The following is a 22427-nucleotide window of genomic DNA, read 5'->3' on the forward strand; positions in this document are numbered from 1 at the left end:
TATTTTGGACTGGATTGAAATCTCCTACACGTCATAATTATCATTTATAATAAAATATCTATGGATTAATCTACGGTAAGCATCATCCTTTCGGAAAGACAGTGTTTGCGCATTATGCTGCGATGGAATATACTGATGCGGAAGGGGATTGCTGGGATTTCCATAAGTTTGACTTGTGGTAGATAACTTGGATTTGGAATCGCGCGTCTTCGGTTCCGTTTGTGACTTAATGTACAATTTTAGGATTTAAAATGGATTCTTTCTGTCCGAGTGGATGTTTATTATGAACATTTTGTTTTGAGCGGAATTGAAAGATATGGTCAGTGGTCAGCCAGGAGAGACTGAAGATTTCCCGCGTCTGCTCTGCGGTGGAGGACTACAGCCGGGAACGTGCGCGTGTGGAAGAACCGAACCATCTGAAGAGAGCGCGTGCCATGCCGTTTCGGGTCTCGAGCGGTAGAAAGCTGTAAAACCTGTGGCGAGGAGTTGACTGAGACGCGGTGATGGGTAAGTTTGCCTATTATCACTAGGACCTAAGTGAACATGGAAACCACGGGAGATGTTGTATGGTGATAAATTAGGGGAACATTTCCTGCAGTTGAATTGTTTTTCATTGATATGTCTTCAAACAAAATATATTATATATACCCGCATTCGTCTTTAAGACAATTTGCATGCATTGATTTATTTTGCATTTCATAATCATACATATTTCTTGATCAAATCTGACCCTGCATTCACTTCAGTTCACAATGATTCGGTGAGGTACAGTCTTGTGTATCCGTCCATTCATTTATTCGGTGGGCATTTATTCGATGTTAATTAATTTTATTTTTTTTATTTTGTTTTATATATATGTTGGTTGATATCTGATATGCACATTTGATAAATTACTACAGCAAAAACACGTTATGTATTATGGTGAATATTTTATTTATTTATTCTGCTACTTATAATATATTTTCAACATATTTAAAACCATTTTATATAATGTATGTATAACAAAATTAGTGTAAAATATTTTTTGCTATTATTAATGTCATTATATTTATGCAAACATGTTTGGTGGTAGCAAATTCATTTTAATCTTTGGTTTGGCTATAGTGATATGGTCTAATTGTTAAGCTAGATATTTTTCACTTGAGATTAAATGCAAAGTTGAGTGTCCAAACAATAAATTGAATAACTTATTTTACCTGTGAATGCTGTTGGGGTTTTCAATTGTGATCCAAACGGTGCCATTCAACCATAAACCTGACAACCAATTAAGTTGTGTGAATATTGGTAAAAAAAATATTGGTCAAATTGATTATCGGCCTATCACTATTCTTCATCACTCACTGTTTTAAATAGCAGACTGATGCCAACTCATTGATTAACACTGGAATGCTAATTTGAACCACATTTTTGGCAGTAAGGCAATTTCTCAGAATGTGCCTGTGCATTATTGATAGTGTGGAGATCGCACAGATATAGTTAATATTATTTCTCAGATTTACACGTGATATTGAAAAAGGTGCACATTATGTGCATGCATTGTTATGTGTACACATGTTCTTCAATGCTTGGAAGGCTTATTGTGTAGTTGTTCAGTTTGCATAAACTGCTTGTTTGAGCAGCTGGAGTTATTTCTTCACCAAAGGAAGGTGAAGCCACATAGATTTTAGTTATTGACAGAAAAGCAAAGAAGCAGTATGCATTGGATCAGTGTTAACAGTGTGACTTTCGCATTTAATTTAGCTTTTTTCATGCTTACAATAAATATTTACCACAACATTTCTTACATGTTTCTAATGATTTTTACTAAACTCGTTATTTAACTAAGCACTGCAATTAACTGTAAGTCACAGACCTTCTCATGGCCACATTAGAGTACTTGATTATGGATGTGCTTTCAATCATTTTACAGGGGCTATTTGACAGATATGTGACCTGCTCTGATTGTTATTCGTTAGCGGCGTGCGGCGAGATGGCCTTCCACAGCTCGTAAAATGATGAGCTATGCTTGCTGCTTTGCGGCACTGTAGTGGGAGATCTTGACAGCAAACATTAAATAACCAACCTGGCAAAATTTTGGAGCATCACTGTGAAGGGTATGTAGGCCTATACAGAGGTAAAATCTGTTTTACCAAGAGAAGACAAAGTGTAGTTGCATTTAAAATAAGAAAAGTGGCAGAGCAAGTTTGTTACAAATGAATTTTCATTAGACTTCACTTGGATCATTAACTTTATCAGCATCATTTCATTAGCAAATGTCATTAAGCTGATACAGTCTGATTGTCTGGTTAGTATGAATGGAAGCCAGTGACGTAATTACTTTATTGTACTGCAGCCTGCTTGTGCATCAGTTGTTGGCAAGTGTACGCTCATGGATATCAGCACCTCAGTGCTTTGTTTTTGTGATGGTTGTTAATCACTATCAGTGGATCCCAAAAATTGTTTGGACGCTGAAACCACATGGAGAAATGTATTGCATTGCATTAAATAAGAAAATATCAAACCAAGTGACATTTTTAGATTCTACACGATAACAATAAATATGCAGTTATTCAGACATTTTCTGGTTGTCAACTAGGTGGAACTGACTTAATACAGTGTAGTTAAAACCGAGATCTACCAACATTAGAAGATGCTTTATGTGTAATGCATTCTAATTTGTGGAACAAAATCAGGAACAGGAGGTGCATTAATAATGTTCTTGACTGTTTAAATGCAGTTAAGATGTGCACCTAATGATAATTTTCTCCTTTTCAACCTTAGGGAACATCTGGTAGAATTTCTTTAACATAGTATGGATTCACATTCAGTTCCATACACACATTTTAAGATGATATTTGGATGGTTTCACAATCATTTTGCCTTCAAGCTAAACGTATGTTTTGATATTTCACAACCACTTTCATGAATTTTTGTTATGACAATTTTAATGTGTCACATCTCATACAGACAGATAATGCCTCGGGAACTTCATTTCCGAATGCTATTTCTAGCCAGATTTGTAAAAGTTGCATCAGGGATGGAACTGAAACCCTTTTACAGCAACCCTGTGTGGGAATGAAGGCCAGACCCACACAGCACAAATGATAAAATCCCATTACTGGAAAATGTCCAGATTTCGGCCAAGACCTCCCCTTGAAGAACATGTGTATTTTACCCAGACCTCTAACCTCTTGATCCAATGTTTAGTTGTGAACTCAATGCTGATATAATGCCTCGCTTCAACCTCCCATCTGTTTTGACCAGAACAACACCTAGGCTTTCCTTTGTGTATAAAGGATATATGGATGGTAACAGAGTCACTGAACAGCCAGGCAAATATAACTGATTTGGTTGAATGACAATTACTTAGATTATAATTAGGGACTAATACGATGGCCGAGGCATATCTCCCAGGACATTTCCTTTCATACTGTAGTGGGCTCATGTCCAAGCTTATTGGAAGACAGGCATGTTTGCCATTGCCAGAGAGAAGAATTTAACAACATAGCATAGCATGACTGGATTGATTTGCACAATCACCACTGTTAATTGGGTCCTGTGTGGTATCATCGTGCTGTATAAATGTAATATTTCAAGGGTTTATAATCGCAGAACAATTACAATATTCCTTCTCTCATTAATCGTCTTAATCTCCGCTTTGAAACTGCTCAACAATTAGAGCTGGGTATTGTCAACTACCTCACATTATGATGCACATCACAACGCACATTTCACGATTCAACACGTCGCAATATATCACAGCGTCCTAATAGGATCACGACTGAATCTGCGCCAAACAAGTGAGAGAAATACTTTGGGATAGTGAATCTGCTGTATCTGTTTAAAACTCTCTTGCACTGTTTGCTTCACTTTTGCCCAGTATTGTGTCTAGTACTGCATGTACACATTAAATATAAGTTGAACTGAATAATCCTTTTTGAAGTGGAATTATTTAGGTATTATCAAATTATAATGTATTGCACATTCAGGAAATAAGTAGTTTGTTGACTGTTCTTTTCCTTTTCCATTTCAGGCTTTGCCATGAGGCACCGCTGGTTCATGGTGCCACTGCTAATGCAGGCATGGCTCTCTGCCACCCCTTGCTTTGGTGAGCGTCCTTGCCCTCGGAGCTGCCGATGTGATGGCAAGATTGTATACTGTGAGTCTAGTGCATTCCGTGATGTTCCCAAGAACCTCTCTGGTGGCTGTCAAGGCCTGTCCCTGCGGTATAACAGCTTGGCAAGCCTAAAGGCTGGACAATTTGTTGGCCTCAACCAGCTCATTTGGCTGTACCTGGACCACAACTACATTGCCAATGTGGATGCACGTGCTTTTCAAGGGATACGGAGGCTCAAAGAGCTAATATTGAGCTCCAACAAGATCACACTTCTTCATAACACCACATTTCACCTGGTACCAAATTTGAGGAACCTGGACCTTTCTTATAACAAGCTACAAGCTCTGCAGCCAGGGCAGTTCCAGGGTCTACGCAAGCTACTTAGTTTGCACATGCGCTCCAACTCCCTTAAGAATCTCCCCTCTCGTCTTTTTCAGGACTGCCGTAATCTTGAGTTCCTTGACCTTGGCTACAACCGTCTGCGCAGCATTACTCGCAATTCAATGTCTGGCCTGCTGAAGCTAACTGAGCTGCATATTGAGCATAACCAGTTCTCCAAAATCAACTTTTTCAACTTCCCACGCTTCTATAACCTACGTGCTCTTTACCTACAGTGGAACCGCATTAGGACCATGAGTGAAGGCCTTACGTGGACCTGGACATCACTGCAGAAGCTAGACCTTTCAGGAAATGACCTGCAGGAGATAGATGCAGAAGTGTACCGGGCCATGCCAAATCTGCAGACACTTAACCTGGATTCAAACAAGCTTGTCAATGTGTCTCAAGAAGCTGTGGATGCCTGGATCTCTCTGACTGCAATTAGTCTGGCAGGAAACATGTGGGACTGTGGACCAGTTGTGTGTCCGCTAGTGGCCTGGCTGAGAACATTCCGTGGAAACAAAGAAATTAATATGATTTGCGCATCACCCAAAGAAGTTCAAGGGGAGAAGGTTATGGATGCAGTTGACGCCAATAGAGTTTGCATGATTGCCCCCGCTACGCCATCAACCGTAATTGCTCCCTCTACCCCTTTTGTCGCCTTTGCACAGACCCCAGCCAGCTCTTTCGTCCCGACTCTTAAATCTGGAGGCGGCAGAGGGGGCCTGGGTACATCCTTGGAAGGGACCACATCTTCAGGACCTTCTCAGCCCGCTGTCCCACCACCTGAGCAAGATTTTGAACCCGTATCATTCCACAAGATAGTGGCAGGAAGTGTTGCCCTTTTCCTGTCAGTTGCTATGATCCTCCTGGTAATTTATGTCTCGTGGAAGCGCTATCCAAGCAGTGTAAAGCAATTGCAGGAAAACTCGGCTGCAGCTCGCAAACGTCGGAAAAAGTCACGGGAGACAGAGCGCACACTCAGCACACCATTGCAGGAGTACTATGTGGACTATAAGCCTAATAACACAGAGGGCACAGATGTGCTAGTCAATGGTACTGGACCATGCACCTACACCATCTCTGGCTCTAGAGAATGTGAGGTAAGACTCCATACCTCAATTTACAATCCACTGGGTTTGGTGGGAAAGAGGTCAATTCTTTAGCTGCTTTTTAAAAAAAGTACTACGGTTCTTGAGCTGTTTTGATGCCATTTTAGGAGATTGTTGCGTGGGTGGGATATGTTTTTGGCAGGGATATATTTTTGGTGGGACATTTTTAAATGTTTTTGGCACAGTGCGCAATTTTTTTAACCTCGGACAAGGTGTTAATTCACAATAACATATTGATTTGTTAGTGCATATTGGAGGAGTCCTGATAATTCATTTAATTTTGTCTTGGCTGTAACAATGCATTTATACAAGTGTACCTGAAATACCTTCTTTTGCCTGGTAGGCATCTACTTGAAGATGATAGGGTGGTTTTAATTATGCTCTTGCAGGCAGGCTCTAGCTTGTTCTTTTGACCCCATAGAGATTTGTGATTCTTTGAAAAATTCAGCTATAGTAATCACAGGATAACAAACTCCCTCAAAAAGCTGCTGTGTCACAATTATTTATTTGTCCTCATTAAAATATGCACGCTCAACTACTCCCAAGACCAAAATGGAATGGTTTTGTCTCTGGGGAACTTCAAACACATCCTGTTAATGGAAAAACCTCCTAACCATCCTTCTAATCCTGACTCCTATACACTCATTGGTTCTTTCAACACTGTTTGATCCATGCTCAGTGAAGCAGCTCTATTTCAGCTCTATTATATGTTCTCTCTCTTTTTTGGGGGAGCTTCCCGGGGCTATGAGAATGTCTTTAATGACACCCCTACTTTGTCTTCCAAGGGCTCCTTTTGACTTCTTCCGTGTGTATCACTTCATACCTATTTTTTTGCCTCTTATCTTTGCTTCACACTCATCTTTCTCTCTTGAATCATCATTCCCTCGTTTTAGATCACCCCCTTGTATACTTCAGCACAATCTGCAGTTCCAATTTACAAAATACTCATTTTCTCAGAGTGTCACTCAGGACTCCGCTGACATGTGTGTGTTGGCAGCTGGGGTCAAGAGATGCATTTTAAGGAGCTGGTTTTGTGAGTGGTTTGTATGCTTCACTGTATTTACATATGTTCATGCTTGTCCCAAGGGGCAGCTGTTACCTTAATGCCTTCTGGCTAAGAAACCTGTCAGTAATGCAGTAAGGTGTCATTAAAGGCAGACAGTGCCTCTGGCAGAGCCATGATAGGGTGTATGTGCTGTGGCTAGCAAGACAGGCCTGAGTTAAACAAGAAAGGCAGGTAGACATGCTAGCAGGCCGACTGGCATGATGGTAAACAGGTATGTCAAATCAAGTCGCAGGAGGAAAAGACTATAAAGGCAGGTGAGAGCACAAAGGTACACAGAATGACATCCTGACAGCGATGTTGACCTCTCCACATGGTCCCCTGTCCGTTCTCTGATCTGCCGCCTCAAAGCGTTTTTTGAGAGATCAGAGGTGCACATCAGAGTCCAGCAGATTGGCATGTTTTTCTCTTGTGATTTCCCCAAGTCAAGGAACAAACTCTTTTTCTTTTATTACGTGCAAATCCCTAAGTCTCTTACATAGCATGTGACCCTCTTTGCCCTTATGATGATATAGCTTGGCAACACAAGAAAGAACAACTGAAAGAAGAAAACAGTTTTTCTGACGGTGTCCACCTCTTGGTTTGGCTTGTTAGCATGACCTCATTAGCCCATGTTGGAAGATGTTGTAACTTCACCATCTGGCAGTAAAAGTTTAGGTAACACTTTCTATGAAGCCCATGCTTATAATGAATTATAGCACTATTATTACTATTCTATACATATATTTATGAGAATCATTAAAACCTTATAAGGCATTATAAGAACAGTTATAGTTACATTTATATTATTTTTATACGTACATTCATGAATGCAAACATTAGCCATTAAATACATAATTGATAACAAATTGATACAGCAAACAAGTGTCTCTTGAACTATTTTATATTTGATCATTTATAAATCAGTGTATAATGGATTATGAACATGCACAATGAAAAATCAAATGCGTGACTTATAAATAATTATAAAAATAATATAAATGTAACGGATCCTCTTTATATTAGGTGGCCTTAACTACTATGCACTAACATTTAAATTAATAGTTTGATACAATTCACTTATTGTGTACATAGATGTTTTTACATTGTACTTACATAAAAAAAAAACAATTCTGTAGTTACATTAATTACACTGTTGATCCTTTCCTTACATCTAAACCTACCCTTAAACTTACCTATACCGTCACACCTGTCCCTAACTTTACCCATATCCCTCCGCAATATCAGCAGAAGTGTTTTGCAATACAATATGAACAGTGTAAGTACATTCTGGGGCACTCACTTTGAGATTAATGGAAATGGTAATGGAGCTTTCTACAGGTATTAAAGACCTTCTTGCTTAGACATTGCTAACTATTGCCTAAAGTTTAGTGTGACCAGTCAAGTCTATAATCATCAAAAGGCCTCGTGTTGAGGTCACTTACTTGACCTGTTTCCATAAAGCTTTTCGATTAATAGTCTATAATTCTGAATTGTTTGCCTCCTTTTTCCCCCTGCCGTCCTCCACACCACAGCATTGCTGCATCAACACTAATGTGGTTTGGCTTCCCTCCCGTGCAGCAAAGCGCATGTCACCCATGATTGATGAGTTCTATTCTCTCTCCTGCGATTTGGTATTCCACGCGCGCACCTGATTTACGGGCTTTTCACATCAAGCCAAAAGACTAGATTCAAACACACAGTTCAGATTGCTCCTGTCTTGAAAACCAGTGTTCTTCTCATGCCTTACATCACTTCTGTTGCGAATCACAAATGGCATAAAGGTGTGGAAGAGACTGCTAAGAGGGATTGTCCTCTGACCTCACCTTGAGAGAGTTTCTCCGTTAAACTGTCATGCATTTTGGACATTTGGAATCTTTCATTTTAAAATATAATGCCAAGATCTAATATCTTCTTTGATCGATTATGATCAACCGGAGGTTTTTATCATCAGAACTCATAAAGGCTCAACTGTGGATGAAGTACCCATTCAATCCATTTATTTAGATGATGAACTTTGTTTTACTGAACAGTCACCGTGCTATAGCAGACTTGGGGACAGATTTACTAAAAAAGGGCAAATTAGCGTGAAAAGGAAATGGAAGAGGAAAGTTCTGTGCATGATCTACTGACAACGCGCAAATTAAAGAACACAGACCCAGCCAGATCATTTTCATAATGACCACGCAATCTACCAATTTTTGTTTTAACGGTTCAATTTGTACATTTTAGCGTCATCTAGCGGTGAGGTTGCAAATTGCAACTGTCCACCGCACGCCAAAAGAGGGTTTTGCGCAAACTGTTAGTAAATCTTGCCCTAGAACTGCACTATTATTTTTTTTGCTATTGTAGTTGTGATGTATTATTTTTGGTCAATACTAATAACATTAAAATACTTAAAGGGGTGGTAAAACACATTGTTTTGAAGGCTTGATTGTGTTTGTGGGGTGCACTGTAACATGTGTTCATGCTTCGTTTTTTAAAAAAAATCATTATTTTTCATATATTTGACCTTTATTCTACACTGCTCTGTCCCTCCTTGTAAAACGGTCTGATGCTTTCCGGGTTGTATGAAGCCAGTCCCTCAAAAATACACGATGGGCTCAGATTGGTTAGCTGGCCCAGTGTGTTGTGATTCGCTAACCGCAGTGCACGTTTGTCGGAAACGTCACGCCCTTTACCGGTAGACTGTGCTTTGGTCAGTATTAGAAATGATGGCGTCAATAAAACCACACCAATCTAAGCCCGAATCAGACCCAGAACATTTTAGTGAAGATGATCGAGCAGAACCTGTTCAACCTGTTCATTCCTCAAGAGTAAAGACTGCGGATCTATAGTGATCGCTACTGAATGGCACTGTTACTTTTGTATTTTTAGAACGATTATAGCCAAATATCTGTCGCAAGAACTATTAACCCAAAACACTAAGCACTGGCTTTACTAGTAAGTTAGCCAAATCACACACAGAACCATGTTTAGCATGCCTGTAGATAAACAATACATAAAAGCTCTAATCAAAGAATCATTTACACTAATGCCAAGTTCGCTGTTGAGATTTTAACGTTAGTGTTTGTAACGATAGGTGTTCGTCGGATAACGTTAAGTATGAATGAGCATTTAACAGACTGGTTTGCAGAACAGCATTGTCATCTGTTTACTTCCTTGCTACAATGTACAACCTATTACAGGAAAACACATCGATGAAAAATAAATCAGACTTACAGGTTGTGGCCCGTAACAGCTTCTGTTTGTAAATCCAGCTTTCAGGACAAGCCGTTGTGCATATCCTGTATTGAACTCGCGAACATTGTGGAAGTTTTCCTCCGTGAAATGTGCTGCGTGAGGGAGCCCCGCGCGCGTTGTGCATTCACACACTGGCCGCGTTTGTCTCACGCAGCTGACGTTGTGCAAATCCGGTATTGAACTCGCGAACATTGTGGAAGTTTCCCTCCGTGAGATGTGCTGCGGGAGCCCCGCACGCGCCTGTTCCCTTCTGTCTCATACACACGTGCATATAACTTGTTGTATGTTAAACGCTCTGCAACGCACCCCTGTCCCTATGAAGGCTGAACAGAGCAAGTACCCCAGACCTGCAATCCGGATGAATATAACAGCGTTTCCTCGGCATCGCGGCAACAACACTCCAGCCTTACTATACCACAACAGCGCCGCGATAAAAAAAAAGGCGCCCCCGCCCCCCCTATTTAATATTCTCGGAGGAGGGGTTTATGTAAATATTGAGCCTGGTGATGTCACCAACCCTGGAGGAATGTGTGTAGTCGCCTACTGGCCGTTTGCTGTAGTTCTTAGAAATGGATTTCTTTAAAAGCAAATATCTCCCTTTGCTTTAAACTTTGAACGTTGTAACTTTGCAGATGTTGTTTATGCTCAAGCAGCAACATTACACGCTAGCTAAAGTTAGAATAGTGAAATCGTGGTTTACCACCCCTTTAAAAAAAAAAAAACACTACCATTTCCAATATTTATTATTGTGGTGACTGGGAGATGTTACCAAACCAATCAGATATCCGTACATTGCGGCTTTTACCTCATTACATGTTCTCATAAACCATAAAATTCTCACATGAGTGCAGGAATGAGGGCGTCACACTGCCAGGCTCATTGGGGCTATCGTGTATGTATGTACATGTTTACACATGGAGGGGCTGAAATCCTCTAGCATTTTTTGAAGGCACCTCATTTAATATTAATTATTTTTAGTTGTGAGCAATTAGGCCAGGACCATCACATTTTGTTGTATTTTACATTATGTTGCTGTCACATTTGCATTAAAAGCTTAACCTGTCAGCCCGTGATGTGTTTCGTGGATTTAAAATAGCTCTAATTGCTTTTGTAGAAAAAAAAGAACAAGAACTTTGCTTCAGTGTAACAGTGGAAGGCATACAACAAGGGCATTAATCATCATTAGACTCAACAAATTTTAGTTAACAAATTGGTGTTGAACAGTACCTTTGACCCCTGCAAATAATGAAAATGGACTAATCCTCCCCTCAACAGACAAAAGTGCCTGCTGGAGATTAACGTTCGGACCACAAATCTGGTTAGCGGTTCAGAATGGGCTCATGAATTAAAAACTAGGAACTATACTAAACTAGGGAGAGAAAGGTGAAGTAGAAAAAATGCACACATTGTTAAGTCTATTGTGCTCACTGATCAAAAAATGCAAACAATAAAAAATTTCAATAAATAAAAAGGCAACTGATTGAGAGAGTGGTACAGGGTTTGTGAGTAGGTAAGGTGTGTCGATCCGTTTATCAAACAATATGCATGGTGTTTTTGTCATGTGATCTTGTATTTAAAATTTGTACAGCTGCATGTGTTCATAAGAAAACTGACTCAAAATGTAACTAATTTATTTGCATGTTGAAGTAAATTGCCTATACATTTTCTAAATTAATTTTATATCAAAGCACATTTTAATATATATATATTTTTTAATTCTAATGTCATTGGCCCTCTCTCTCTCTCTCTCCCTTAAACTTTCTATTATAGATGCATTCTTCTAATTTTAGTTGATGCCACACATCCTGAAATATAATCAGGAGTATTAATTGCACCTTTCTTTTTGAGTAGAGAACAGTTTAAAGGCCCACTGAGTGCCTTGAAACCAAGCCTGCCGCTCTCTTTTTGAAAACTGAAGCCAAAAATTGCCCCAGTATTCTAATGGACGCAAAGACAAACTAAACAATCAAATTACACTTCAAATAATATTTTTCCCAAAAATGGCTTCTGTTAATTTAGGCAGTTTTTATCATGATGGTTTCATTTCAAGTATTCGTTTTTTAAAGAAATTAAAGAGAGACATGGGAGGAGCGAGCCAGGTCGGTGTTCATGATTGAGAATGAGCATCACCTGCGAGGCACACCGGTCTCGAGTCCTCTCATGAGGGAGCACGGAGGCAAATAAGGACGAGCGACTCCAGTGAAGGATGAGAGAGAACCAGGCCTGGATTTTAAGTTGTGTTTTGTTTACGTTTTGTTATGTGTGTGTGCTGCAGTCGTCCGTGAAGGGCTGCCACTTTTACTTTCATTTTGTGTTCATTTATTTTGATTAAAAGTTGTTGAATGTTCGCCGGTTCCTGCCTCCTTCTTCCCTGAATATCCGAACCCCTTTACATTGGTGCCGAAGCCCGGGAGGAAGGAGGGACATGCTGTCGAAGAGCCCTCGCTGCTGAGGGGGATCGCGGTGCTGAGGAGGAGGACCGCAAGTGGCTGCCCGAGGCAGTGGTGCTGGAGCGAGTGAAGATCTGGTGGGACGGAGAGCTCGCTGCCGTGCCCCTGGGTCAAGGTGGGGTGGCTGCCGTCCGAGAGGGAGCAGAGGAGTCGCCGGCGCTCGCTGTGAGCCGAAGCCTGCTGCCGTCTTCCATTTCGGGGAGGAGCAGGGAGCGCGGGACTCGCTGCCGGCTCCCTCAATAGGAGGAGCCACCGCTGGCCGTCAGGGGACGGAGGAGGATCGAACCGTCCACTGAGCATCCAGTACCATCCCATGGCACCGCGTGGAAGAGTCTCTCAGCTGGCTGAGGACCGAGCGGCAGTGTGTCTGGGAACCGGAGCAGAATTCTTTTTTTTTTTTCATTTCTTCACTCTCTCGTCCGGTCGCTCTGGGGGTCTCCATCTCCCGTTCTCTCGTCTCGCCGGCCCATATCACCGGACACAGAGATTGGGCTCCCCGGGGGGGGAGTAGGCGTAGGGTACTCCCCGGCCTACGAGGGGTGTTGGGGGTATGTGGCGAGGTGGACGAGCGAGAGACATGGGAGGAGCGAGCGAGATCGGTGTTCGTGATTGAGAATGAGCATCACCTGCGAGGCACACCAGTCTCGAGTCCTCTCATGAGGGAGCACGGAGGCATATAAGGACGAGCGACTCCAGTGAAGGACGAGAGAGGACCAGGCCTGGAGTTTAAGTTGTGTTTTGTTTACGTTTTATGTTTTTGCGCAGCAGTTCTCCGTGAGGGGCTGCCGCTTTTACTTTCATTTTGTGTTCATTTATTTTGATTAAAAGTTGTTGAATGTTCGCCGGTTCCTGCCTCCTTCTTCCCTGAATATCCGAACCCCGTTACAGGCACTAACAGACTTTTTCCGGGATTTTCGGAAGGAGATTGGAGCTTTAGGTTTAATTTATACATTTCCATAACTGTTTATTTCACACCAACATAATGAATTGTTCTGCATTTGTGAGAGTGTGGGCGGGCTTTTAATATCGCGGCTCTACTTCCTGCTGCGCAGACTCCCGTCCCGAGGTCACTACAGCGCAGACTCGGTCCCATATCTGTCCAAGCCACATTCGGACGTTGGCGGCTTCACTTTTCCTCAGTCGAAGGTAGTGAAGATGCGTCATCCATATTTTTTTTCCGGTCTATGCTTGAAACGTGCAGCATTATTCAATGTGTTGATGTAATTTCCACTCTAACAGGTAGACAGGGCGGGGCATATTGAGCAGATCCTCCCCGTTTCGTTTAAATTAGCGCTCAGCCAGAGCCGTAACAGCTAAGCAAAGCCGCATTTGACTGCTTATGACAGCCACGGTCTAATAGAATCCCCTTTTTTAGATTGAATGTGAAACTGTTACTAAAGCAAAACTGAACAAAATCATGCATAGGATGTGTAGCTTAAAAAAAGGATGTAATTTATGTTGGTGCATGGCACTGGTGTTATCTCTTCTACTCAGTGCTGTTTCTAATGCAGAGTCTACCGTTTCTCCTTCTAATCTCCTCCATGTCACTTTAAAATATAGGATTCTGTGTAGAATTCAAATGGGTCCGTTATGTGGTCTGCGCCGAATCGTGCATATCATCCGCTCTGTCCTGTCGTGTCTCTAGACCGGAGTAGACTGTGCACGCTGCAGAAGTTCATGTGAGACTAACGTGAAACCAGACTTCATTCACCCTAATGTAAGGCATATTTACACTGTCTGAAGTTCCCTATCCCCTATATAGTGCATTTTGTGCCATTCATCATGTAGAAAATAGTAAATGTGTGAACTAGTGACCGATTTCAGCCGCAGCTTCAGAGTCTATTTATAATGGAGAGGGGGCGGGACACTTCAGATTCTAGAGAACATTTGATTGGACAGAAAATATGATGAGAAGCTGAAGTTGTGTCATCCAAATTGTTGATCCATATTGGCAGAAGTGAGAGACTCTAAGTTTTGAACCCAAATTTTGTTAATTTTGTCATTGTTTTGGAGCATACTAGCTTATACATAAACTTAAGGCTAACATATTCATACTAAAAGCCAAAAACAAATTGGATTTCATGGGGACTTTAAGCATAACGTGGCACAGCTTACCCCACTTTCCCCTTCTGCAAATGAATATTACTGAATGAGTCCAACAGGAAAGAATCTTCTCTGATAGTGAAAGAAGTGAGAGAAGGAATGAGAGTGAGATGAATATGTTCTTCTATATTCTGTGATCTGAGAGTCACAGCCCATTTAATTTAGTACAAATCATGCTTTTTAATGTCTGCGGAGAACATTATAATTTATTGGGATTATCATAAACTTGAGCTTGCTGCCTGGCACAAGGGCATTCTAGCCTCCCCTCTCAGGATGACTTTCTGATAGCAAGCCTTGACGTCAATCATCATGGAACTGCTAACCGCACTTTTTCTCCATCCCTTCTGATTTTTGTCTCAGTATCTTCAGGTTGGTAAAGCTTTGGCACCTGATAAATATGTATGCCCATCAGTGCCTGTCATTTTTGGCCAAGGATCCTGCATAGTGAACAGGACTGAAGGGTCCTCATCGTTTGCTCCATCGAGCAGGAGGAGGAACAGAACCAATGAGGGCTCTTGCTGCAAAAGTGGCCCCTCATGTCTGCTCATGAAACCAGTGCCATTGAGGAGAGAGAGTGTTATTGTTTTGGGGTTTTTTAGGTGGTGGGGGGTTGTTTTGTATCCCAGATGGCCTCTTGTAACTCAGTGTTATGAAAAACAGAGTTGGAGTGATTTGATGCCTAATTGGATTGTACCAGGGATGGTCCAAGTCGTCTATTTAAAGCATGGATGTTGTTTTGAAGCTTTTGTAAATGACAGTCTACTGGAGTGCAAGCGCTCTTGGCTGCAAAGTGGCAGTAATTCAATGGTTGATTCAGATCTGAACTCCCATGAATCTTTAGTACTCTTTTACTAGATTGGTGACATGAGAAAACATCACGTATTGCACTGATCTGAATGTCAACAGTTTATCCTAAATGTCCAAGTTACCACAATGACAATAAAGTTACATCTAAATCTAAAAGAAAATGCAAATACAAGGAAGTAAATGATGTGTTGAATAAAACAAATTTCGGAAACTCCAAATTTTAGATTTTTAAAATATTTTTTTTTATATAAAGACAAACATAAAATGTAATTAAAGCCAAAATATTAATGTCACAGATGTATATTTACAGAGTAATCCACTATTTTGTAGAGGAGGGTCAAAATGACAATTTTCACCTGAGATTTGGAGCCAAATTACAGGGGTGTAAAAATGACTTTAGAAAAATAGCAGCATCATTATTTTATTTTACACAGAGATGGGTAGGTCTATTAGTAAAATCTGCTGACTTTAGCAATAGTTGTTGCATTATATGCCAACGATGACCATTCAAAAATGGAAAAAAAGCACTTTTTCAAGTTTGCTTGCCTGTAACACAATAAGTATTAAAGGTATCTCAATATTGCTTTAGATTATATTTAACAAACTTTTATTTTGGTGTTTTCATTTGAAAGGCCCTATATGGTTCAATCCCAGAGATATGGAGATCTTACACTCTAAAAAATGCTGGGTTAAAAATAACCCAAATTGGGTTGAAAATGGACTAACCCAGTGGTTGGGTTAAATGTTTGCTTAAAACAACCCAATTGCTGGGTTAAAACAACCCAATCGATGGGTTAAAATAACTCAATTGCGGGGTTAGTCGATTTTCAACCCAACTTGGGTTATTTTTAACCCAGAATTTTTTAGAGTGTAATGTGGCTCCATAAGTCAAGTTAAGTCACCCTCATTTATATAGCGCTATTTACAACACAGATTGCTTCAAAGCAGCTTTACATTGATAATAGGGAAATCATTTTGTTTTTTGAATACGGCTGAATTAAATTATGTTGCATTATTTTCCTGTTTAACACTGTAAAGCTGCTTTGAAACAATCTGCATTTTTAAAATATGTTATATAAATAAGGTTGACTTGACTTGAAGAATTGGTAAATTGTACATATTTCCAGTGGCCAAGAACCAAATGTGGGTCACTTTTAGGGCTGTACGATGAATCGAAAAATAACCGAAACCGACATTCAGAACCTCTAACCAACGCATTTTTCCCATGTCGGTTATTTCGGTTTCAACGTGACTCCGCCCCGTCAGTCACATCAAGTGCAGTTTGCAGGCACACAGAGATGCAGGAGCAGTTATCTGTGTATATAGATGCCCAGAATCACTATAGTAACTGCATGTTTTACACAGTTTATACAGGTCAGTTAATTGCCGTTCTTCTTATAGCCTACCGCTGACACGCGCACACACACACACACACACAGACGGCGGGCGCAAGCCCTGAAGCCAGACCGCTTTCACTTTCGTGCTCATAAAGTTTGTCAAGTACATGCGTTTAAGTACATTTAAAGCGATTGTGCACTATTCAAAAACAACAATACGGAAAACTTCTCCATTCAGGGCTTAGCTTTTTTTGTGACACAGAGAGCCGAGCCGTGTCGCGTCTCTGACAACGCGCGCGCACCCTGAGGCAGAGCTCTATATCACCTGCGTCCTCACAAAGCTTGTCATTTGTATGTGGTTTAAGCCCTGCCAGTTTGAACATTGAAGCGAGTTTCGACCATTAGATGTGTATTATGTTGAACTAATGCCTGATATATTGTGACAAACGAACACTCAGACAGTAGCTCGTACATCACGTGAAGATCACGCGAAGATCGCGTGCAGAAACGCAGTCTCAACGCTGTCCTGTGACTAAAGTAAAGTCACTAAAGTAGCTTAGAAACTCAACCGTTATAGTCATACATTTTAATACCTTTGAAGTACAAACCACAGCTTCATAATGAATAGAGACGGTATGAGTAATTCACACACACAATCACTCGCTCATTAATGCATTCAGATAAATGTAATGTAGGCCTACTGTGCTGATGTATCTGTGTCTGATGTACAACAAACAGAAATCTGCCCCATAGACAATAACTGCTGAAAGTGAACCGTTTCCTTCAAGTATTTTAAAATAACAAAGAAATGCACTTTTTCATTAGAAAAAAAAATACACCTTTAATAGTAGAACATATTTACAGTACAAACCTTATCAGTGAACTTACTCAAAAACCTTATGAGAGCAAAAAAAAAAACAAGCAAAATAATCGTTCATTAATCGTAATCGAGGTAAAATGTTCAATTAATCAAGGTTTTTATTTTTGGGCAAATCGTTACAGCCCTAGTCACTTTGCATTCAGCTGATACTTTTTTTTTTCTTTTAAAGAGGAATATCTGAAGAAAACTGTGGAATATCTGAGGAATATCTGAAGAAAACTATTCATGTTTGTCTTTCTACAGAAAAAATATTAACACAATCAAAAATTTGAGCCGGGGACCTCTGGTTGAGTTGACACTGAATGACGCTATAACTAAAATATTATATCATGGTTTGAATCCTTTTATATTGGAGGGGTGTTTTTTTGCGTGCGTGTGTGTGTGCATGTGTGTGTGTGTGTGTGTGTGTGTGTGTGTGTGTGTGTGTGTGTGTGTGTATGTGTGTATGTATCAATTGAAATTTGATATTTTAATTGTATATGCTTTTTCCACCTATTTTTACATTTAGAGTATAGTTAAAATAATAATCAGATTCAGCTTATCAGTATCAGACAGAATTTTAATATCTAATGTGCATTTATATATATATATATATATATATATATATATTTATTTTTATTTATTTATTTATTTTTTTTTGTGGAAATTGTTGGATGCTAGGGCTGGAATCACTAACTTCCACACGGAGCGATACATAAAACTTGATGCCTCAGGCTATAATTTTCCGCTTCATGTCAGATTTTTTAATTACGTTGTGGATACTTTTGTGGTATAAGTGGTATAGCATTTCTTCCATTATATGTGCATTATATGTGCCATCATACCGTTCAGACTTACCTTGTATTTGCTCACAAAGGTAACCAAGTTACGCTCCCACTGGAAATTACAGACTTATGTACATTCCAAAGACCAGAGCCCTAAAATCCGTCCAACAACAATGCGGCATGTTTTATGAGGGGATGGAGGGTGGTGCTGGCAGGAAACACAGTGGGAGAATGAGAGGCAGGCAGACTGAAAGCCTAATTAATCTGGCCTTCCTTAATTAGCCTATGTCCCCTCCATTATGTGCTTTCCAATGCGTTCACTCCATTTCTCCCTCGCCCGCTCTTCTATCGCAGCATTTTTTACTGTGTCCTTTCTCGCTTTATTTGCTGCTCTTTCTCTATTCATCTTTTTCACAGCCTCTATTTGTTCTGTTTCTCTTTCGTTCCCTTTCCTTGTGTCCGTCTCTCTATCTTCCTGTCTCTCTCTTTCTGTCTTCGCCTTGCGAGGACATCGGCAATATGCTTCGGTGTGATAAACAAGCTCTCTCCGTCACAGAGGGCAGCAGAGGCAATGGCGTAGGTGTCTAAGCCTGCGTGGTGTGTCTCTGACGGATGGAGAGAGAGACAAAAGCACAGCTGTGGACTGATATCGAGGGCTTGTTTTCCTGACCGGGCATTGTTTGTAAGGCGCTCGGAGATGCCGGAATGGGAGAGCTGGTCATTGTGTTCAGTGTCTGGCCCACGGCCCCGGGCTTGAGCCCTCCCGTGTGCTCATGTCGATTAGGATCATGTCATAGCTTGAGCAGGCATTTGGCCCAGTAGGCACACATGAAGCTCTCACCTCTCAAGTACACGGCGCATGGTGGGCTAGAGCATGTTTCTCGTTCAGAGGCTCAGTTTTGAGCAGAAGAATACCGCTGATTATGATTATAGTGCAGCGACGCAAGGGTAGAATTAGCAGAACCTCAAATGTCAAGGCTCCGCACAGTACATGCGTATGTAAAGAAAGGGTGTTGTCAACTTAAACGGCTGTTTATTCCTTTTTCAGGCAGAGGATCATTGTGCTTAAATGGATAGTTCACACAAAAAATTAAAATCTTGTCATCTTCTACTCAATTTCATGTCATTCCAAACCTGTATGACTTCTTCTGTGGAACCTCCTTTAAAACATTTAGTCTACCAGCATTAGGGAATTCAAAAAATTATTTCTAATAGATGATGATAATTAAATGAAGCAGAACCCATCTACGTTCCTGCCAATGGCCCACTGCATGATAAATATCTTTAGTGACTTTCTTCTCTCTCTCTTTTTTTAAGATGGTCTATTTGCATATCAAGGTCATCTCACCTTCCTCACGACCATGGCAGTCGCCACATTTCTCTTTGGTTCTTTTATCGTGACCTGTTCTTTTTTTTATCTTTGGAGAGGGCAGATTCAGGAGAGTTGAGGAAATGAAATGAGTATGGTAGAGCCTTCATTGTGTAAGGAGAGGTGATGTGGGAAATGACCTTTTAAGCCGTGTCTCAGACATTTATACCCCAATGGTTAGAAACATTTTTGACGGACAGCTTGTCAAGTGGGTATAATTGCCAGAATTCAGTTTTTACAAGAACTTCATCCTACAGTGTAATGGATGCTGCCAATACTGATAACTAAGTTGGAGAAAAAGGCTGACCAGAATTAACTGGTCGATAGTTTTATAAAATTATGTAGGTGCAGTTTGTGCAACCAGACATTTCCTGTAACGGGATCAAGATAATATTATGGGCTTTTAACTACAAACAACCCCAAAATACACCAGAGATTGGTTTGAAATTGGTCCCCGGTGGCTAACAGATAAGCAAAACAAATTATACACACATTCAGTCTTCTATAACACATTACAATATTAACACTGTAATGTAAATATTGTCAGATATGAACATATTATAAATCCCTGGTAATATCTTTTCGCATAATACAAATCTTTTTTGTCTCTATGGACACCATCAATTCATGGTTCAAATGAACTCAATGTTCATGTCTATATTTCATGTAGTTAATATTTGTATATATACATTTTACCTATATTTTATTCACTAATATAGATACAGTATATAGTTTTTATTCTTATTTACTATAATTATATGCAATATCAGGGCACATTTATTTACAAAAAAGAGAAAAATCCTATCAGCATTGTTTGCCAATATTTGAGTACATAAGCTGCTATCAGGACTACTTAATCAGCAAAAATGATAACCCGTTCACCTCTAGATTTAACCAGGCACTCTGACAGCCTTAATTTTAATTGGCGTTTGTGGTTCATCATGTATGCTTTACTTATCTTAGGAAAGATACTCACAAGAGAGCAAGCTCATGTGGAACGCTTATTCTGTACAAAACTAGGGCGGCTTCATGTCAAGAGAAGTGCTCAGAGAGCAATCTCAATGGCAATGAGGTCGAAAAACATTGTCCCTGGACAGAGTGGGAGGATGACATGTCTAACCCATCACTGGAAGTGTTGTTTGGCGGCCATATAATCCTTCATGCATCATTTCAATGTCTGCAATGTCTTGTCTCCCGCCAAGGCCTGTTGGGAGCATGCACTTAACTGAGCCCTGGGACTACAGCCTGCCTCCTGTCAGAATGGTGAGATAACCAAGTGTGGTTTTGCAGGTAATGACTATTCCCTGTGACTGGGGCTCAGTGTCTCGAAGGTCTCACGGGTCTCATTGTGAACTATTCGAAGTATAGTGCCAAGCTGATATGCAGTTTTGCTGGCACCTGCAATTCTTTGGCCCCAGATGCAATTTAGAATTTTATTTTCATTAGCTGCAGTTCTCTAATCCATTATTATCTTCAGCAGGGTTAGCTATTAACATCTACTTTATATTTAGGAGGATGTCTCTAGATATTGAGTTTCATCAATTTATTACCAAATAAAATTAGGTTAACCGAAGGATATTTCAGGTGCAATTCATTCAAAACTTTTTACTTTTTTTTTCTTCCCTGAACTCACATTTAATTGGACATTGGCTTGGTGCGAAAGGCACCAATGCGTGTCCAAATTCAATATTTCGCCTTACAACCTGTCTACTAAGATACCTTAATCTGGTCAGTTTTGATTAGTCATGCCCCTGTCTGAAACCAGTAACCTTCTTATAAAATGTTAACACTTTGATTGAGCTACCTTTGCTTTTGTCGCAACATAAATTCATCTATATTGCAGCACACCTGGAGCTTATAGTGGTTAAGTGCCTTGCTCAAGGGTATCACAGCAGTCATCGACTGAGGAACGATGCACTTACCATTGAGCCTCTCTGTTACCCCCTTTAGGGTTTTTGTGCAGGATGTACTAGGTAATTATTTTTGCTGCATCCCTGAAAAGCAGCGGAACTTCAGATGTGAATTTTTAGATTGTGGTGATCTGCTTTGGCTCTTTTTCTAGTGTAGAGGTTGGTGCTTTACAGATGGCCTATTTTTTAAAGTGGGGCTCCTTAATACCTCCATAGAGGGGCTGCAGAGTGGTAAACACTCCTTTCAACACTGGCGCCTTGCGACTGTCCCAAATGGAATGATCCACTTATGATTTACTTTGCCTATGCCCCTCGCATCCTCAAGAGCCTCCTACTTTTCATTTGTAATTCTAACATACTCCTCCTCTATCATAGAGGTACTGTACCCTTGCATGCCAGCTCCCACGATCTTTGTTTCCTCGTGGGGATTACGCATGCAAGATGCTTTCTGTTTGATTTTCATATTGCATTTCTCCGCACACAATCATGGTTGTTTGCGCTCTTGCAGTAGTGTGTTCTCAAACAAGACCTGTGCTTAGGTGTTTTCTTCTTGAGTAGGTAAGCTTTGTTTTAGTTTGAAGTGAAGGTACTATCACCTCCTACTGTATTGTTTGATTCAAGCTCCAATTTTTGGATATGCCTCTTTAGCATGGCACCCTCCGGGCTATCTCTGGCTGTGTCAGATAAGTCATATGCTACCCAAACCACCCACTACTCTGCCTTATACTCTGTGAATTGAATTTTTTGAGAGGAGGAAAAAAGAGGCAACAAAAGCTTGTGCTTATGTAAAATTCTTGATGCAGTTGTTTTTGTAAATTTGTAAATTAAGGTTTATGCTCACTTTTGTGTCCTGAAAAGGGATGAACAAGTTAAAGAGTAATTCCCCAGATTTTCCACCTGCTTTGTATTGTTACAATGTCCATCGTATAATAAACA

The 22427-nt window shown here is 40.4% G+C and overlaps 1 protein-coding gene across 1 annotated transcript in view; it reads left to right on the forward strand.

Annotated features, from left to right (window-relative positions):
• Nucleotides 1-368: 368 nt before the first annotated feature.
• Nucleotides 369-22427, forward strand: part of LOC307118216 (leucine-rich repeat transmembrane neuronal protein 4) — a gene marked incomplete at its 3' end in the record, with an annotated part of 119801 nt that continues 97742 nt past the window's right edge. The window contains exons 1-2 of the mRNA XM_079803753.1: nt 369-507; nt 4013-5577. Coding sequence (XP_079659879.1) covers nt 504-507; nt 4013-5577 — 1569 coding nt within the window. The 5' untranslated portion in view covers nt 369-503. The remainder of the gene's footprint in view (nt 508-4012; nt 5578-22427) is intronic.

The sequence above is a fragment of the Gobio gobio genome (genome assembly GCF_949357685.1).
Source record: "Gobio gobio genome assembly, chromosome: 22".
Classification (NCBI taxonomy): Eukaryota; Metazoa; Chordata; class Actinopteri; order Cypriniformes; family Gobionidae; genus Gobio; species Gobio gobio.